The sequence below is a fragment of the Periplaneta americana genome, chromosome 5, assembly GCF_040183065.1.
Source record: "Periplaneta americana isolate PAMFEO1 chromosome 5, P.americana_PAMFEO1_priV1, whole genome shotgun sequence".
NCBI classification, from domain to species: domain Eukaryota; kingdom Metazoa; phylum Arthropoda; class Insecta; order Blattodea; family Blattidae; genus Periplaneta; species Periplaneta americana.
This window is the reverse complement of record NC_091121.1, coordinates 82,997,819-83,019,833: the sequence shown is the minus strand read 5'-3', so window position 1 is coordinate 83,019,833 and position 22,015 is coordinate 82,997,819. Positions and strand designations below refer to the sequence as shown.

The 22,015-nt window shown below is 33.7% G+C and overlaps 1 protein-coding gene across 2 annotated transcripts; it reads right to left on the bottom strand.

The window, feature by feature from the left end:
* Positions 1–1,264: 1,264 nt before the first annotated feature.
* Positions 1,265–21,636, bottom strand: LOC138699921 (TPR-containing protein DDB_G0280363-like). 2 transcript variants are annotated; one of them, XM_069826118.1, is made up of 4 exons: positions 21,222–21,612; positions 20,921–21,002; positions 11,455–11,591; positions 1,265–7,222 (listed from the first exon to the last, which is right to left on the bottom strand). In XM_069826118.1, the coding sequence occupies exons 1-4, from the start codon at positions 21,265–21,267 to the stop codon at positions 6,984–6,986; spliced, it is 504 nt and encodes a 167-aa protein (XP_069682219.1). In that variant the 5' UTR covers positions 21,268–21,612; the 3' UTR covers positions 1,265–6,983. The 2 variants fall into 2 exon arrangements, with proteins under 2 accessions (XP_069682219.1, XP_069682220.1); XM_069826119.1 differs by lacking the exon at positions 20,921–21,002 and having other exon boundaries at positions 21,222–21,636.
* Positions 21,637–22,015: the final 379 nt, after the last annotated feature.

Below are 22,015 nucleotides of genomic sequence, written 5' to 3'. Positions count from 1 at the left end.
AATCTTTTAAATGTACTATAGTATTTAATAACTATATTGTACTTGATAAGCATATAGATGGCTATTACACAAAATATTAATAAATTTTAGTTGAGTTTAATACAATTTTATCCACTATTTATCGGGTCCCTGAGGGAGGTATAAATTTATTTTTAAATAATATTAAAAATCTGTTGTCTTAGGTTCTTATAATTTATCAGTAGTTCTATGTGGAGATTTTAACATAGATGTCACAGAAAATTTTACACCTTAATTGAAATTTTTAAACTTTCTTAGGTCTGTTAATTATTGTTGTACTAATTTTTCCCCTACAAGAGGAAGAGCTTGTTTAGATGATTTAATTGCTATTTAACAGAGACATTGTGTAAACACTGACGCTTTGGAAAATTTTATTTAGTGCTTTGGCTATAGATATGATTAAAATTACCTCTGATTGAGGTTATGGCTGATATTTATATCTATTATCAGGTAGTACATCTCACTTGATGATATGTGTCAGAGGAAGAACAATTGTTTGTATGCATTTGAAGTCTAATTAGTGGAATATGTAGCTAATCGGCGATGTATGCATTGGAGGGGGAAAAGAACTGGTCACCTTACCCCATTATCTCCTGGCCTAGTTGCCTCATGAGTGATGCCTTATTGGTGTTACTTATGAGGTTCAAACCTGTCTTCGGACTAAACAAACAACAACAGCATGATTAAAATAATAATAATAATCTAAGGCGTCCTCTCAATTTGAGTGTGAATAAAATATGTTTTAATGAACTCAAAATCGCCGAGGACCATGAAAACTTGTGAGATATGTATCCTACTTCATATTACACCGTCACTAGATTGTACTATTAGCAGTAGAATATAACGTAGCACATTGACGTCGTTCTTTACACTCACAGTATGTCTGTCTACTATGTCCAAGGAACTCTATGTAGTCAAGTTGTGCGTACATTGGTTGCTAAAGTGTTTCGGATCCTAAGCCTGGTGATAATGCTCGAACCATGTTTACAGTTGCAAGAAGAAAATATTAGAAGCTGTTGAAACAAGCTAAATTTGACTTCAATGTTTCATTCATAAAAAATGGTTTTAATAAATGTAGGGCTACGTGGTAAGTTATAAGTACCACTGGAAATAATAGTAATGGTAATATTATGATTAGAGAGCGGAATTTTAGACCCTAAATAGTGGAATTTTAGGCTCTTAAACTCCTTTATTTAGGCTCTATAAAATAAAAAATAGGCTTTTTTGTTAAAGAATGTCACTAATATAAGATTCAACATTTATTTAATACAAAATTATAGGATTAAAAGAAACTTCTACACATTTCACATTTTACAAGGGTACACATGTATACACAAAATGAAGACATTCTGTCTTTAAGTTAGTGTTTTTCATTCACCAATCACATTTCCATAGTTTGCTTCACAGTAGATGATCAGCACATATTATGGCTATTGTGTCGCTCACTGCTGTACTTACAAATGGTGAGAAAAAAGGAAGGGGTTGTTATCAGTCTTGGAATGTAAGAGAATGCTTATTCGGGTACAATCCAGCGAGTTTGTTAAATTGCTGACATACAGAGGAAGTTATGATGTTGATGATGATGATTAATAATAATAATAATAATAATAATAATAATAATAATAATAATGATAATTTGTCCCGCAGGAGTTCTTTTACATGCCAGTAAATCGACTGACATGCGCCTGTCGCATTTAAGCACACTCAAATGCCATTGACCTGGGCCGGAATCGAACCTGTAACCTAGAGCACAGAAGCGCTATACCGACTACTCTAGCCATGCCGACTGAAAGTTGGAATTTTAGGATTGAAAGATTGTAAGAATGACAAGGGGTGGCCCGAAGGTACTTCTCTACTGTGTTATTCACTGCTAGGAAGGAGTTGTTGTTATCCGTCTTGGAAGGTAAACGGTACAGAATGTTAAGAAAAGCAGTAAACAGTTACGAAAAATTATGCAAAAATAAAAAAAAAAAACACCTAAAATAGGCACTAATGACGAAATAGGCATTTTAGGCACTATAAAACCCCTTTATTTATACCTATATTTCCATGAAAAATGTAAACATTAAATCTCAAGCCTGTACGTATCAAGGAAAAAAAATAGGTTTTTGCCTAAATCCCTCTCTCTAATTACGATGTTTGACTAAAGGCGGAAGATTATAATCAGTATTTTATTCAATCAGTAAAGGAAATATGTATTTATTAGATCATTGTGTTAATAAAGACATGTAATTAAAAAAAATCTAAATCTCCACCATACCCATTAGAATGGAAATTAATTGCATGTTATTAACGTAGTTAATGGTCTCAAAGCTTCAAATTGCATGGATATACATGGTGAACCGTAAGTAATGTCATTAATTTTGGTGGGTTACGCTTTGAGATTGCCTTTGATTGAAGTTCTGGCTGTTATGTACTGTACATCTTTTATGAAGCCTACATCTCACTTCACAATATGTGTCAGAAGAAGGACAATTGTTTGTATGCATCTGAAGTCTAACCCATTATCTCCTAGCCTAGTTGTCTCATAAGTGGTGCCTTGTTGGTATTACCAAATAACTTACTACTACAATAGTGGAAAGTGACGATAAAAATTGGCGACATACTCCATGACTGCTACCTAGCGGTTCGATAAGATAACTAACAGCAGCGTCCATGGCAGTTGATATGTTATCACAGTCTACTATATACAGTCACGAAGCTTGAGTTTTGAGGGTGCTAGAAACAATAGACTGTGACGGTACTATTTTGCATTGCCTGTAATGAGCGATATTAGCGATCCTAGTGGTGAGCAACTATCTAATGTTTGCATATTTACTACGTATTGAGCTTCGCGTCTGTATATACTGGACTGTGATGTTATGGTAAGAACGATGTTTTTCTCTTTGTTTCTTATGTCCTGTAATTTAAGGAAGTGGCTGAAGAGGCGTTATTTGTGCCATATACGACTGTTTTAATTTCCAGATTCAAATGAACGGAAATAATTGTCAGATTTCCGAAAAATAAGAAATTGTAAGAAACATATAAAGAGGTTATGATTGATTTGAGTATTCTAGCTATAGATAAACTCTCTCATCTATTAAAGCTATTGTTGACATTCAGTACAACATGGCCCATGTAAGTTGCACTGAATTTTACAAATGTATGTGCAGTGAAAAGAAATCAATGTATCTTGTCCAAGTAAAGTGAAAAGTGGAAATAAATTGTCTTGAGATGCCTGAAATATTTGAAAAAGATTTTCACAAGTTTCTGTGAGAAAGTCTTCATGGACTTAGAAATAAAATAACCAATTGCTTTCTAAAACACAGTGTAAATGTGGAAGTGCTTAGTAATGTTTGTATGAGATTGCTGGTAGACAAGTATTTCAGTGTCCTTAAAGACGCACATGTAAAAAAAGCAAAGAATTCATTTGTGACAAAGTTAATATATTAAACAAATCGTTTCTTTCAAATGACTAGATAATCATTATTTATTTTTCTAGTAATTTTTCTTTCTCCCATTTCTTTATTAAAATTCAGATTTTATTTTACAATTCATATAGATGACAAGGGTATAGCAACAAAAAGAAAGAGCTTTGAATTTATTTAGTTATTACGTTTCTTAAATACCAAACTACTCGTAACATTTTTCTCTTTAAGTTTAAATGTAGCCTATGTATTTGTTCTCATAGCGAGTCGCTAGATGGCATTGGCGGCGCTGTCGCTAACCACATGCATATTATTAATCATTACTTTCCACTATTGTAGTAGTAAGCTATTTGGTATTACTTGTGAGGTTCAGACCTGTCTTCGGACAGTTGACTAAAGAACAATAACAGCAGCAACAACAGCAACAGCAACAGCAACAACAGCAGCAGCAGCAGCAGCAGCAGCAACAACAACAACAACAACAACAAAACAACAACAACAACAACTCTTTGAGACATTTCAAACAAGAAAGTTAAATGCGATTTTGCTCGTTTTTTTGCTTCCTTTTCGAGATAAAAATTGTTTTATGTGAAACATATAACGTATTTTGGGAAAGCCATTGATTTAATTTCGAATATGCTCAGTCAATTTGAGAGAACAGTGTAATGTGGCAATAAATGATTGAAAGAATTTTAGTTTTCTGCTTTATATATGCAGAAATTTGACACTCAACTGTAACTTTTTGTTCTGTAAAGAAATTTTACAATTTTACATTTGTTCGGATAAAATTTCTTCACATTTAAAGGACGAAAATAAAATTTTTTCATTCATTGTTAAATTTACTGAGCATATTGGGAATTAAATCAATGGCTTTCCCAAAACACTCTATGAAATCTTTCATATAAAACAATTGTTATCTCGGAAAGGATGTAAAGACGAGTAAATTTGTATTAAACTTTTTTGTTTGAAATTTTATCTCAAAGAATAATTCCCTGAAATTAATGACATTACTTACGGTTCACTCTGTATATAGGACACTAGGGTTCAATTATTAGTTAAAGGTGTAATTTATATTACAATTGAGCGTTTAACACACTGCGTTAATCTGTGCTTGCCGGAGGATAAATTTCCTCTGCCGCTTAAAATTGTGAAAACTATACCAATTCGTAAAAATGGAGATCCTGCTGCCTGTCTTAAGAATTTTACCAGTTCTTTTTTCTAAAACCACTGAAAAAAATTATACGCATCCAATTAACCGATTATTTCTAGTGGAATAATTTATTCAATATGCCTCAGTATGTTTTAGAAAGTGATTACCATACTCGATGCAATTTATAAATTAGTATCCCATGTTATTGCTGAATTTGAAAATCACAACAGCAACTTTGCTGTTTTGTGCGATATTTCAAAAGCATTTGACTGTGTTTCGCATGATATTATTTCAAAATTACGGTTTCATGATATGGATGGCAAGGAACTAGATTAGTGGTTTGCAATTTGATAATGGGTTACAGTCCTGCCATCTATCCGCAATATGCGGAACCCGAATCAAGCAAGTGAAGTGGGTAGACACTGGATACACACACATGCTAACATTGATTCGATTGATTTTGCGGGTGACATTACCTTATTTTACTCTAATGTTGACAACGATGAATTAATTTTACTATGCTCAACTCTTTTAAGGATGCCTCTTATTGGTTTCGGGCAAACTCAATACAAATAAAAAGCAACATAAATATTATTTTCATTAACAAATACTTCAATAGATGTTTCAAGCTACTTGAAATTATTATTCTTGACTATTACACTTTTGCTACGTCATTCTACTTTTGACCAATACTTGGATGATAATAATAATAATAATAATAATAATAATAATAATAATAATAATAATAATAATAATAATAATAATAATAATAATAATAATAATAATAATATATTTAATACTGTACTGCCGCTGTTATTATATATTTAGTGGTATTAAAGCATTAGAAAAGTAATGGAACATAGTTACTGTTTCACTCTAAATTTATTTTGATTACTTTTGACATTACATACTTCAAATACAGTCCCCTACCATGTCAACAATACGTTGCCAAATTCTTGGAAGATGGCGGACTCCATCTGCAGCAGCATTTCTGGATGTCTCTTTCACTGATCAATGTAAAACTCTTCAGATATCAACTCTTTGATTGAAAGTGTAAGCTTGTAGTTCAGTATGGGAGGACTTCTCTCCCATAGGCTTCTTGTGATGGCCTAAAGCACTGAGTTGCATATTCGTCTCTTGCAACTTGGATTTTTATGAAGCATCTTTGTTCGTACCTTTAGGGCTGTATTGTTTACTTCAAATTAGAAACAGCCACTGTATTTACAAAATATGGAACTCGCTTCCGAGTGATGTAAGGGGTTGTTGGACAATAACTTCATTTATGTCAAAATTACATAAATACCTACTTAACAGATTAATTACTGATTAATGTTTGTTACTTATAATGAAACTAACATCTGTCCAGTCTTATTATTACCATTAATTTCTTTACATAGAATAGCCTACAAAACCTCTAATGGGAAAATTTCATTACATTAATATTCTCATTATGTAAATATATTTTAGACTTATATTTTTTGTCCCTATAACATAGTTCTAGTAAACTTATATTAAATTAATTCTCATCATTTTAACCAACTAGCTATCTCAAATTAATTATAACTCTTTAAATATTACATATAGACTGAATGGAATTTAATTAGCTCATAAATTAAGTTATTACATTATCTTACAGGTTTATCTCAATTTAAATAAACATGTACTAGTCGTTAAAACTTAACTGAAGAATACTGCTGGAGAATCTTTTAAGTGTATTGTAAATATTCATAATTTAAATATGTATGTAACTTCTATTGATTAAGCTTGGTTGAGTGGAAGAGAAGGCCTTATGGCCTTAACTCTGCCAGCGAAAATAAAACATTCTATACTATACTACTTCGAGACCTTCAATATTGCAAATTTATGAAACAATCGCTGTTCTATTACGTAATACAAGATCTCAATGGTCACCGCTAGAAGCACTGATTTACAGCATTGTTGCCATTATTTATCGAATGACCTAGTACTAGTAAAACAAACCTTTTTAAATGTCTTATATGAATTTATTATGCCTGAATTATTATTGATTAGGCGTAATGTTTTCAGAATGGTATTTAAATTCCTAAAAAATACATACAATTTTTCTCTGGTTGAATTAAAAAAATTTTGGATCGTCTGTGTCCCTTTTTTTTAGTGTAATTGCAATGCATAATTAATTTCCGTGTTCTTATTCGCTTGCATAATTTAAAACCGATCTCGCTTATAAGAAATACATTTTAAAAGAAAGCAAGTGATGTTATGATTTTTTTGGTGTAATGATATTGGCATTAAAAACAAACACACATTAATTGTTTGATTTTACTCTTCATATAGGGTAAAATACTTCACGATCGCTGTGCACAGTTCCTCGAACCGAGGAGGGCACTCCTACAAAATTAGTAATTCAGATATTGCAGATCTGTCTTCTGTTAGCGTTGCTGATTTTGAACTTCTTGATGCTGGTGGTATTGCTGTTGAAGAAGATCTTGTTGCTGCAGATTTGTGTGATAGGGGATACTTTGCTGCTGCTCCTGCTGAAGGCTCTGGTATTGATATTCTTGGTATGGATTGTGTTGCTGCTGGTAGACGAAGCCCGGATGCGTGTAGTACGGTGGTGGAGATGGCATGCTGTGAGGACTCTGGGTCGTCACTATGGCAGGCTGCGTGTCTGCAACAAATTGAATTTATCACTAAAATTGGCATATCTTACATCATGAAGTGGCTTCCAATCATGGGGTGTTCGGTTGAAATAAAAACAGGTCCGACGCACTGTTTGGGGTTATTTTACTATTTTAAGCTACAATATTTTCGACTACCATAATTATTTTGACTATTACACTTTTACTACGTCATACTACTTTTTACCAATAAAACGGTACGAAAGGACGTATTTCAACCAATCATGGCTGCTTATCGCACAATTTTATCGCGTCCCTAGCATTTGTTTAATTTTATCGCGTCCCTAGCATTTGTTTAATTTTATCGCGTCCCTAGCATTTGTTTCTTTGTTTGCCAACATTTGAAACTGCGCTGGTCTGGACGTCAAAAAAAAAAAATATATATATATAATTACAAACCACTCCAGTCGATGCACATCAGTTTCAAATATGACTCGCATTGGCATTCAAGAACAAGAATTAATAAAAATCACTGATCATACCTATGCATCTTCTGAAATCCGATTTACAAATAAGTGAAGAGCATCATTCGGAAATCCTGAATAAGTTGAATACACCATGTAGGCCTAAATCAACGAGTTCCACTTCTATTACGCACACGTCCAATATAATATCAATTGAACCACCAACCATATTTAAATTTGAAAATTGTACATTCAATAATTATTCCTTTTAAAATTATTCATTCGGAAATTCTGAATAAGTTGAATACACCATGTAGGCCTAAATCAACGAGTTCCACTTCTATTACGCACACGTCCAATATAACATCAATTGAACCACCAACCACATTTAAATTTGAAAATTGTACATTCAATAATTATTCCTTTTAAAATTATTCATGTTTATTTTTATGTCATCGTCATTAATTAAAAACATTTCTAACACTTGTGTATATTAGTTAGGTTATGTTATAGCTTCTGCTATATGATATTATGGATAGTCACGTATTAGAGATTGTTTAATATTAAGATTTATTGAAAATCATCTGTCAAGTGACGTTGATTACTGGGATTCGGATAATTGAAGTGGAATGTTGCATTTTAATAAAAATGAAACTGAATCAACAAAGCCTTCTTGACTAGTAACATTGCCATCGTGTATAATAGATCGAGAACTTCTCGGCATTGCTCACTACTGCCATCTACATTACAAATATTACGCATCTAGCGTAATATTTGTAATGTTGAGATAGTACAATAATACATTTGAAGACAGTTGTATTTTCGTAAGTCAATTAATATTTTATTGTATTGGAGTACTTCGTTACTTCTAATCTTTATATACTTCCTTCTAATCGTGTAATAGTCAATTAAATCCCACTCGAGTTTTGATTTTCTCTAGATAAATCAAAACGTCTAGTGAATTACTGTTGATAAAAATGCGAAGTTACTACCCAGTAGGCTACTTCCCATAACATGTTTTTAACGACTGAATAAACTAAGCAAGATAGAAGGGAAGGAAGGAGAACAGAAAGGAAGAAAATAACCAAAGGATGAAACAAATATAGAAACAATAAAGACAAGACAGAAGAAAGTGAGTTAAAGAAGAAGTAAGGGAAAACGAAGCAAAGGAAATGGAAAGAAAAAGGAAGCAAATTTATATAAGAAAGAAAGAATAAGACAGAAAGGAAGATGAAAAGAAAATTATGTAGGAATAAGTTAAGTAAAGACAAAAGAGCAGTGGTCGGCATTTCTTGACTCGCGAGTCATTCCCTTAATACACTTGCAGGGCGGAGGGGTAAGGCATGATCTCCCTTCCCTTAGCCATCACTTGTTCATTCAACGTTGAGCAGTTGCGTATCCTTCCCTCCTACCTTACCTTTTGCTGTGTAATGCGGGCTACATTTTAAATGACGTATTCTTTGCCGACTACTGCAAAAGAGTGTTTCACTGATTGTGAGATGACACGGACTTTCTCATAAAATGTTATGCGTTTCGTAATAATTCAGTTCCTATCTCATGGTGCGAATTGTGTTATTCCTTTTAGTGTTCTTTTTCGTCAGCACGATATTCTGAAATTAATCTAATGATACTTTAATTTTCTTTAATGATTTTATATTTATCTAAATCTGTACATATTTTGCTGAAAATAAGTTTTAGGAGGTTCATATGTTTTTCTACTTCTTAAAAAGTGCAAACTTTTATTTATATTTTAATCTTTTTGGAACTAATATTAATTAAGAATGTAGGGTGCTATTCATAGACATTTCGCAGCACGCCCTACGAGCGTACTAAGTTAGCCCCGGCTATGCACTGATTACTAGTACAGAATTCAAATCATATCCTATCGCTAACACTAGTTTACGAATACGAAGAACGTTGATCATCCATCGGAAGCCCGCGCTAAAAATGTCTATGAATACGGCCCGTATTGTTTGTTTTATTAGACAAGTAGAGAAAACCATTTTTAGTACTTCTTGCTTAACTTCTTAAGCGTTATATCAGTTTTTTTGTCAACTAGTGGTATTTATAGTGAGGATCACGTAGGCTAAGTGTAGTTTCTAAGGGCCGTATTCATAGACATTTTTAGCGCGGGCTTTCGGTGGATTATGTTTTTCGTATTCATAAACTACTGTTAGCGATAGGATATGATTTGAATTCTGTACTAGTAACCAGTGAATAGCCGGGGCTAGCTTAGTACGCTCGTAGCGCGTGCTGCGAAATGTCTATGAATAGCACCCTAAAAGTCTAATTTGATCACAGTATAATTTGGCCGTCTCTTCGGTGTTTCCAATTAATACCAGATATCACCAAAGAGGGTAAAATCGCAATAGTACGTACTGAAATAATAATTAATAATAATAATGATAATAATAATAATAATAATAATAATAATAATAATAGTAGTAGTAAAATAATAAAATAAAATAAAATAATAATTATTAACAATAATAATGTCTTCCTTATTTACCACATCTGATCTTTATGTTGTGAGGTATTTTCGAAATAGTTCATTAATTTATGAAATAGTATACTTTCCTACTAGACTTAGTATTAGTGTGATCTAATGTTAAAGTGTATTTTGTCTGGCAACATGAAATTCATTGCTTTGACTAAACAGTGAGATCTAATCTAAAAATGTAGTTTGATCACGTGATATGATTAGTACGAATTCCGAAAACAGAACACCACTTTGAAAAGTAGACTATAGCCTACTCAAAATACTTACAAGGACTTTCTTTCTTGGAGAAGTAGCTACCATTATATTTCCTCTTTTGGACATTTTAATAAAAATCTGAACACGAAAAAAATTAATTAAAATGTGGATTATATTTACGTGTATGTTTCATACCAAGTAGGTTTATAAGATATATCTTATTTAATTACACTTCTTATCTGAATATAGAGTCTAATTGGAATCTCAACTCAACTGAACTGAATTGTGTATTGCTATTAATATCAATATTGGTATTACTAATTAATTATTAATTCACAAGCCTAGGTACTTGCATTTTCATCAGTTTCCTTTAGTACAAACCGAAATTATTGCTGCCAACATAACAGTTAGAAAATAACTGCCAGTTGTAGTATTTGTCAATACCCGAAATGCGAAACGAAGTTGTGAAAAGAAAATTCAACCTGAGAGCTAGAAAAGCACTATAATTCACTAGTATACATAGTAATAGGAGAAAAATGATTAGGTTTCACCCTTAGGGTATTAAGTAGACAGATCCGAACTATATAACGAAAGCAAATCCTTTATTGATAGTGTCTTGTGACGTCCAAAGACCATTTTTACTCTTTTTAATGTTCTTAAGAGATTAATATGAAATTTCCTCAGTAAGGTGCCTTAAACGACAAGTCAACAAGTCAATGTAAATGTTATTACCGGTATATTGCATAGTTAAATGAATTTTTGCACATATTTGTATGCATATTTCAGTATTTTTTGTATACTTTTAGCTCTCTATAACCTCTGATCACATATATAACAAATTTCTCATCCCCATGTTAAAATTGGTAGCACTTTAAAGAGAACAACCGCCAGGGTCGCCACCCGTCCGCCTTAAACGAACACGAGATGGCAGTACAGTCGCTAATGCAATTCAAATGGGAGTTATGCCGTGACTCCTTATGTAACAACTAGATGGCAGCATAGTAAACCTGAGAAAAGTTGTTACCATGAAAGAGTAATGCTGGACAATCTGTTATACATGTGATCTGGGCTATAACTCACTTAAAATTATATTCATTTTTTATCGTAAAGAAATCTCACTTACTGGAACTAAAAATGATGCCAGGGGAACTTCGTTTGTGACGCATGTAGAAGGGGCAGCCTTTGCAACACAAGCAGGAGAACACGACGATGGTGGTGACCACAAACACTCCGATCCCAACACTTACGTATATGATAATCCTGCAATAAAAACAACGAACATAATTTGATAAAACAAAGACAGGCACAAAGATTATAATACACAGATATTTGTAGGCTACTCGTAAATTAATATTAGCCTCTGAACATTTTTCAACGTTTCGCAACTGCGTACAGGTTCTTTATTTAGATTACCGGTGTCTATTACAGCAAGATATGAATAGTCACCTACACTACTGAGTCTGTTATGCCTGCTACTTCAAACGAAACAACTTGACGTACTTGGAGTAGGTAGACTAGGCTTGCAGAACTGGGCGACAATTGTGACGTTGCGTCACTCATCGAATACGTCACTCATCCTTTCCTTCCATCCACGCGTCATTGGCTTGGTAGGTTTCGTATTCAGTGTCTGTCTTATATGATTGCTTACGGGCCACAGATACGTCATTCAACGCCGATGGACTGTGGACGGGGAACCAACGCTTTCCCCATGCTTTCCACCCCTCTCTCGTCAGTTCTGTATCCCTGAGCTAGACAAACAGACCCAACAGACACTTTACGTCTAGCTATGAAAACGCTTGGGGTGGAGCTCCATGTTTTCATGACCACGGCACTATAATATGGTCGCCACCAACGACAAACTTACAGGATACCTCCAACTTAAATATAAGCCTACTATCGAGAGACTATTGAAGTTTAAGTGAATGTTATTGTCACATAGCCAGTGGTGGCAAAAACCGGAACTACATTTCAAGTTACACAGCTCGACCGGTATTGCAGACATCCATTATACCAACAATATTGCTATTATTAGTAGCATTTTTCATATTATTTCCCAAAATACAAAATAAAAAATATATATAATAATCTCAGAATGATTGTACCAAAAATCGACACAGAACTAACGTCAGAGAACTTAACGTGAATATATGCTAACAGCACTGGCAGAAAATTATCAGAACCAAAACATATTATGGTAGAATTATTCCTAGGAAATACTTTGTCTATGAGGCCAAAAAACGATAAAGGCAACATTAAAAAACAAATATGTTACTCCTTCTAAGATGGTGTGGAACAGGGTTATTTTGACATACGTACAAGAGAAAGGTAACTATTTCTGTTTCTTATGTTCTGCGGTCCTCTGGAGAAAAAACTAAGGAAGAAACTAATGAAGTCCTTTGTGTGAAGTGTAGCATTGTATGGGGCAGAAACATGGGCATTACGACGAAGTGAAGAGAAGCGAAGAGAAACGAATAGAAGCATTTGAAATGTGGATATGAGAAGGATGGAGTGTGTGACAGAATAAGAAACGAAGCTATGTTGGAAAGAATGATGTTAAAACTGTTCAGAAAGAGGAAAAGTAATGGGTTGGTTCACTGGTTGAGAAGAAACTGCCTACTGAAGGATGCACTAGAAGGAATGGTAAACGGAAGAAGAGTTTGGGGCAGAAGAAGATATCAGATGATAGACGACATTACGATATGTGGATAATATGTGGAGAAAAAGAGGAAGAGAGAAAATAGGAAAGACTGGAGAATGCTAGGTTTGCAGTGAAAGACCTACCTTTGGGCAGAACACTATGAATGAATGACAGATGCACGGTGTTAAGTGTAGAGAATTAAATAAGGAAAATTATTTCTAGAACAAAACATGACTGAAGCACAGTAATGGTATGGGGTGTATGAGTGTAGTAGAAGTGGCATCAGTGCATTTCCTCAACGGAATCACGGGTCGTCAATACTATGCTAATTTATTGAAAAGTAATATTGTCGTTAGTGCAGAAAGAATAAAAATTAGAAAGAATTCGTCTTGTTGTATGATAATGATTTAAAGGTTACTAAATGAGAATATAAAAATATGGATCTTCTATAATACAATACAATATCTGCAAAATCTTTTAGATGTGGACTACGGTATATTAAACGCTTGAGAAATTTTAGAAATCGTCACATTTCTTCTGGAAAAGGTCTAAAATAAAAGGTGAGCCAGTCAAACGGAAAGATTTGATGGGAGTATACTGTTCCTATGGAGAGGGTGAGAATGAATAGAACAGTCTCTTCTCTACCCACTTACTTTATAATTTATGACACCTTAGGCGATGACGTCACTATCTCCGCGTTCCCTAGTAACCAAGTTGTTTGTCTCTACTATGTTTTGTTAAATGGTGCTCACCGTTACTGCAAACTGCAATTAACTGATTTCAATGAAGCGTTGGACCGGGGAACAACGCGGCTACGCACTTAAAGCGTATTATCTCCTGTTTTTTTTTTGAGAATGAGGTCGGAAATGTAGTGACTGTTAATTCAGTGCGTTGTGTTGAAATGTTACTGAAATTTTTTACACCACAACTCGTCCATTTTCCAGTGAATGAAAACACACTGTTTGAACAGTTCAGACCAACAAGCGACACCGCAAGAATTTCGATGGCTGCTGTGAATGCTTTGTTCCCGGGCCGCGTCATTTCTCGGAAAGGGATATCGCTTGGCCCCCAAAGTCACCTTATTTAACGGTATATGATTTCTTCCTATGGAGACACCTCAAAACGAAGGTGTTTGGGGGCAATCCACCCAGAACAATTCCACCCCTGAAACAACGTATACGAGAAGAAGTCGCTGCGATACCTGTGAATATGCTGAGAGGGGTTATGCAACAGTACGTGGCCAGACTCGAAGAATATGTGCGTTTCAATGGAGGTCACTTGGCCGACGTAATAATTTTTAAGAATTATTATTTTTTTCTTGCTGCATACCTAATGGTTATTCATGTACTTGTTATTTCTACTCATTAAATTGATATAATAGTAACTTTTTAGTCTTTTTCTGCGCCTTGAAGGCTTTCCGTTTGACTGGCCCACCTTGTACATTAGAAAAAGAATGGCGTAATACTACTTACTGTTTACATCAGATGCAATTTAGTGAACTCGATTAGCCGATGTATGACACTGTTCTGTTGAATTCTGAACATGCGAAACATAACAGTGAACTACGAGGAGAAAGAGTTTTCTAACATTTAATTGAAAAAATACTTATTGTGTTTTAATTTTTGTTGCAATAAAATTAAATTTTTGGAAGGTTACGAACATAATAATATTCTTCAGTTTTCACTAGGATCTGGCGCAGGCACTTAAGGATATATCTGGGTTATTATATATCCATTTTTTTTTGTAAGAATCATTATCATTCTGAAGTTTTGCGCACTTGCTTTAATTCTACAAAATGTGTAGTTATTGACGTCACCATCGGACTCATTGATTACGTAATTGAGATATATTGACAAGATAGAAATATCTTCAAACACTCTTATAAGTTACTCAGAAATTATGCATTTGGAAATTTGCAGTACACAAGAATTCCATGCACATTATCTGAAATGTTTCTGGAGAGAAAGTACGATGAATCTTTACTATGTAGCGTAGGCCTATGTTCTGGAGACTGATGAAGTTTGGGTAATCCTTCGAACAATATACAGGGTAACGTCATTAATTTCAGGGGGTTATTCTTTGAGATACTTAAAACAAAAAAGTTTAATACAATTTTCCTCGTTTTTATTTTCTTTCCGAGATAAAAATTGTTTTATATGAAACATTTCACAACGTGTTTTGGGAAAGCTATTTTATTTAATCCCAATATGCTCAGTCAATTTAAGAGAGCAGTGTATTATGATAATAAATGATTGAAAGAATTTTAGTTTTATACTTTAAATGTTCAGAAATTTGATCCGAACAAATGTAATTTTTCGTTCTGGAAAGAAATTTTACAATGTTACATTTGTTCAGATCAAATTTCTGCACAGTTAAACGACGAAACTGAAATTCGTTCAATAATTTATCATAATTCACAGCTCTCTTAAACTGACTGGACATATGTCCAGAATTAAATGAATAGGTTTCCAAAACCACGCTATGAAATGTTTCATATAAAACAATTTTACCTCGAAGAGGAATCGAAAACGAGCAAAATTGTATTTAACGTTTTTTATTTGAAATATCTCAAAGAATAACACCCTGAAGTTAATGATATTACTTACGGCTCATTCTGTATATACACAAAATTCAATCAGATTTCCCACGAAAATCATCCTGAATCCCTGAGATGTCCTTGAGCTAGTGGAAAAAAGGTGACGATCAAACACCAGAGTCCGTGGATATACCTGAGTAGCGCAATCACCCAGTCGGCCGCCATTGTTATTCCTTTCCAACACGCGTGGGATAGGAATATTTAAAGTAAAACTCAGATATTTTTAATTTGAAGGGCGAAAACTTCTAAAGGATCTTCTTACAGTTTAGAACATTATTGTCAGTCAACATACCAATGTATAAAAACTCCATTTAATAATTATTATAGCATAAATACGCATTTAAGTGTTCAATACACTCCTTCATAAACATCACAGTTATAGGTATTACAACAACATGAACTTAATAAATTACAAGTAACAAATGAAAACAACAATATTGCAAATAAAATAACAATAATCTAAACATTTCCAACTGCATTCCTCGTGCAAACTCTCCGCTTCCGCATATAAGGGGACACTATACTGAAATTAGTTTTAAGAGTTTACAATAGCGGAATCAATAACTACCACACTTACGAAGCTAGATTCACCAAGTTTTGATCACTGGTATATCTGCTTAATGGTAACAAATATATAAAATTTCATCCGCCTGTGATAAGTGATTTGCATTTCATTAATATTTTATTGAAATATTGAACCGCTTTATATAAAAACTCACTTGCATTACAATTTACATTATTAACATTCACTTGTATGGATCCTTACATACATGGAATCAAAGCTTACTATAGGGTTTTGCTGTAAAATTAATCAGTAAATTACTAGAATTTTTTATTATAAAATAAAAAATAAAATTAATAGCCATAAAAATTCCTACTAATTTACCCATTCACTGTACAGAAAATTCCAATAGTAATGTTTGTTCCAATGTATATAAAGAATCATATAAGTGAATATCAATTAAAAATAATGTAAATTGTGGCGCAAGGGACTTTTTATATAAAGCAATACAATATTTTATTAAGTCATTAATAAAATGCAAACCACTTACCATAGACGGACAAAATTTTGTACATGTGTTATTATTAACCAGATATACTAGTGATAAACATTTTGTGAATTTAGCTTTAAAAATATGGAAGTTAGTAATTTCAGTACCTGTATAGACTGATGTCCCCAAGGATACACTGATGTGAGATTTGGTCAAAAAAATCGTTTCTTTGTTTTTATCTTTAAAAATATGTTTGTGGTCTAAAGATGCCCTTTTCATGGCCATACGACCGGTCTGTCAGCTGTTTAGAGTCACATTTTTGAAAGGCTGAGGGCTCTGACTTAATTTAAATGCTCCGTCCACGCCCTCCACTCTGAATTCTGCGACCGTTTTGGAAATTACGCTGCATTTCATACATTATTAATTATATTAGATTTCCGATTGATCTTCTCGACTTATTTCTTCATACTGTAGAATCCAACAGATGTTAGGCCTACTTCAAAGGCTGCTTTCCTTTGAAAGATATTCAGTTACAAAGGACAGCACAACTCTTGTCTAAAGGAAAATTGCACTTGTTGCTAATAGCCATAACAACGTGTTTTCCATGCTTGGTTTTTGTTTGTGATACAAGAAATATTTGCAAGTTTCTAACAGTTCTATTATTAGCGTTATAATACCGTCTACAGTCTATAGTGATAGTGATTTGTAAATAATATTTATCTAGTATAGCATTTTCATAAGTTTACATCGATTTTTTTTCAGTCGTCATCTTTATTTACTAATGTAGGTTAGGTGTGCACAATGGTAGTGTATATAAGGGTAAGTTCTGCATATAATATGCTAGGTCTATAGGCTAAGTTTCAAAATGCCTAGAAAATAAAAAAGACGGAGACCTGATTCATTATTATCAGCCCAAACTTTGAAGTCAATTTTCTCCACTTTAATTTTCTGTAAATTTGCATTGCTATAAATGCTACTCTTTCTACAGATTTTGACTACATGCATGATTTTTGTAAATGTTTTTGAATATGTTTTTAACAAAATTTACCATCAGGATTATACCCAACACTCATATTTTTTGTTGTTGTTTAGTCAACTGTCCGAAGACAGGTTTGAACCTCATAAGTAATACCAAAAAGGCATCACTCATGAGACAACTAGGCCAGGAAATAATGGGGTAGGGTGGCCAGTTCCTTTCTCCCTCCAATGCATACTTCGCCGATTAGCTACATATTCCAATAATCAGACTTCAGATGCATACAAAAAATTGTTCTTCCTCTGACACATATCGTCAAGTGAGATGTACTGCCTGATTTTATATATATATATATATATATATATATATATATATATATATATATATAGGCCTATAAGCCAGAATATGAATAAGAGATGTTTTTAATACTAATTGTTTTACGCTAGAGTTTATGTCTTTTTTTCTGTTTTTTACACTTCAGTGCGTCAAATATTTTTTTAAGTAAAATAAAAAGGAAAATTGTATAGTAAGTTTTGTTTCTGAAGGTCTGACACGTATCTAGACAAAAATTCTGGACAAAATGTAGTAATTTTTGAAAACCTTAATTTACACAATTTAAAATTTAAAATAAAAAAGTACAAAATTTCATAGATCTACCTAGAATAGTTTAGAAAATTGAAATTTCACGTCAGTCTAACCTTAATAGGGTTTCTAGTTTCTACGGTCTTTGTATTTTCCAATCGAGCCAAACAATACAATCTTGTCTCAAGAATGAATTTAGAACTTCACAAATATATTATGTCATTCTTGCAAATAGCAAATAGGATTAAATTCAGAAATTCTTGACTTGAAAGGGAGAAGATGGTAAAAATTTGACACTGATCCTAATTGGTACGTGATTTTCATTTGTTTCGTGTAGAAATATCATTGCTGAAGCAACTTAAATTCTAGATTATTTTTATAAAAATATTTTGGGGCCCAAATTTTGAAAAAATAAATATCAAAATACAGTCATTCATTAATCTCACAATGTATGCTCGCTTAGGTAGCGGATCGTTCCTTTTCATATTTATAGTCACTTCTTTCCTTTTTCCTTATTTCTTTCACCTTGTCACAGACAAAACAGATGTGCGCTTTTTTCATTTCTCTGTGAACAGTTCTGAACACAGCAGCACTGCATTTTTTCGCATTTAAATTACATTCTTTCCCCATACAACTGTATACTGCATAGCGCGCGCTGGACTAACAATGGCGGATTTGTCGGCATTTGCCGGCTCAAACAATTGCGGTACTCTGGATATCCACGGACTCTGTCAAACACTGACTACCAGTGACATCTGTAGGTCTAAGTTAAGGGGAATAACGTATACCGCAGCCGTTTAACTGTAAGACTAAAATTTATAGCCCCAAACTTCAGCTGAATTATTACATTTGATAATGTCTTCGTACGACCTAAGCACTAATAAAATTGAACACTTTTGTTTGTAAATGATTCCGAAATAAATATTGTTGCGTTTTCCTGTAAATCGACTTTAGAAGCTCTGGAGGGAATGAACACTATTTTTGTTGATCGTACATTCAAGGCGTGTCCTAAATTATTCAAAAAAACTTTTTACATTGCATGGTGTGACAGATAATCATTACGTAATTTTTGTGTTCTTCCTGCTTCCAGATCAACATGCGACGTCATATATTTACGCCTTCAATTAAATTAAAACAATATGTGAATCCAGTCGTTGTTCATGCTGACTTCGAAAAAGCATTCCAAAATTGAATTTCAAATGTATTCCCTAAAGCCAAGCTAAAAGGTTGTAGGTTTCATCTTGCACAATCTTGGTGGAGAAAAATTCAATCCTTAGGTTCAAGTGCGGAATTTAAAATTAAGGAATCTGAAATTGGTCAGCTTCTAAACACTATATTCGTACTGCTTTTATTGACGCCACAAGAAGTTGAAGATCGTTTTTTAATGACTTAATGGCTGTCAAACCTATAGACGATCGACTGGACCAATTCTTTGATTACCTCCTCCATACCTACTCGTATATTGCACTAACAAATTAGAATCTATCTCCAATATGGGCTAAGTTTACCTCTTCTTCAGAGCGCACAACCAATTATTGTGAATCTTTTCACAGTAAACTTAATGCTCCACACCCAAATATACAGTATATTTGCATTAGGAGATGTTCAGTGTGATACTTATATTAAGCTTAGAAGTAAAAGTAAAGGTAGGTCTAAAATAATGCAACAAAAGGTAATTTTTGTGGAAGGTTTGATGGAAAAACTTTCTGATTGCAAAATAAGTAAATATACATTCCTGCGTTACAAATTTTTACCAGTAAAGAAATAAAATGATGAAGTTATTCGACGCAGCGTGTCCGCCAAGAACAAATCATTTTTAACTTATCTACTACCGTAGACAGTAGTTGATAGTCCTAAGTCTGTATAAAATGAGAAGGGAAATGTTTCCTAGCTTGATCTAGCGCGGAAACCAAATGCAGTACAGTACACTGATGAAATCAACTGGAACCAATTCGGGTATACTTCTGCGACGAACTGGGAACCGATTCACAGATTTGGGAACCAATTGCAGCACGCCCATAAAAGAACAAGAAGTAGAAGCCGTTGAACGGTGGTTAAAGCATGACTTTGGATTCTCTGTGGACGAGAATGTTTCTATTCCGTAAGATTTCCACGTGCTGTCGCCCACACACCCTGCGTGAGATAACAAAGCCATGCTTCAACTGCGGTATAACGACTTCTAAAAGGAAAACACCGAATAGTTCATGAGACAATAAGAAAATCTTCATATGTTTTGAAATGAGGCACTGGGATGTAATAAAACTCCCTCGAAAAGAATTCCTAATCTCTCTGAGAGATTATAGACGACGGCTGATACAGTGATAACCTTTCTTGGCAAACAGTATGGGTAGAGAAACTCTAATTTTCATGTAAACTTCATCTTACGATGTTGGATGACGTATATATGTCCGTTGATGTGACATATTAATGAATTTTTAAATACTTATATAGTCACAATCATGCCATGGTATGAAAGACATCATCCAACATCGTAAGATGAAGTTTACCTTTACAATTTTCTTTCCACCCATAAGCAGTGCTGACTAGATCAGACGCTATGGACAGTACTCTATAACAGAGTCGCCAGTATGAGAGGAGAATTTCAAGCCTTTAGCGTCAGACGAGCTCGATAGCTCAGTTGGTAGAGCGCCTGACCGGAGAACAGGAAGTCGCAGGTTCGAATCCCGCTCGAGGTTGTGAAGTTTTTCTTTCATACCATGGCATGATTGTGACTATATAAGTATTTAAAAATTCATCTAATTTTCATTCCTAATTGCAGGCATTACTTCACAAGTAGACACTTACAGTCGTTCTGCGTTCTTCCTGCTGTTCTCTAAATAGGTGTGGTAGTCATCACTCCACTTGTCGTATCCAGAAACACTTCCAGCTACAATGGGCACAGAATTCAGAACTTTGTGAGGTTTATATTCTTAAAGTGAATGTAAGTTACAGATATTTACACAAGTATAGGTCACTTTTAAATGTATTTACACAAGTATACATAACTTTTAAAGGTATTTACAGACGTATGCCTAAATTTTAATTGCTTTTACAATAAATGTCGTTAATGTGTGGTATATAAAATATCCTTGAAGACAGAACTTACCTGCAATTGCTAGGAAAAGCGCCAAGAGACATGTCTGCACCGCCATATTGTCGCAACTGAAGAGAACTTATCTGCTAGGTTTACGTACGTTACGAATTTGCAATCTCCGTTGTCAGGGAGATAAGAATTTCGTTATGAATTTTCTGGGATATGAACTGATATCCGTTCTAATTCTAGTTTAGCTGTTGTTCAACTGACTCACCTAAGTACTGATTTGTGATCAATTCATTGAATTGACAGATTTTCACAAAAGGGGACCTGAGTTCGACCTGTGGAGATTATGAAAGGCTTCTGGTAAAAGAGCTTCTGTGTGACATATTTCTTTCCGTGTGTTCAGGTTTTCCCTGTCATCATTTCATCGTTGATACAGTATATCACCTCCGTATCGTTATCAATTTTATTAATACCCTCTCAATCTTGAAAATAGATTTTAAGTAAAGGAAATTCAGTGATTTTAAAATTAATACGTTGAGAAAAATATCTTCATACAGTGTAACAGTCGGAAATTATTTTGCTAATATTCTTTTTAGCACTAACCTACAGCTTGCCCATAAATATTTTAATTCAATGAACTATTCAATCATTCACTAATGGCCAGTTTCTCGAACGATTATCATTAATGATAATGAATCTGTAAGCAGATAAAGTTCGTTTCTGGAAAGTTTACTAAGCCTAACGGGTTCTCATATCGCTTAGTAACTTAATATATCGTGTTTGAGAGTGGGCACACAAAATATGCTAATGTTATTTATGAAAGAATCGCAGATTACAATATCACTTTTAAAATCTATACT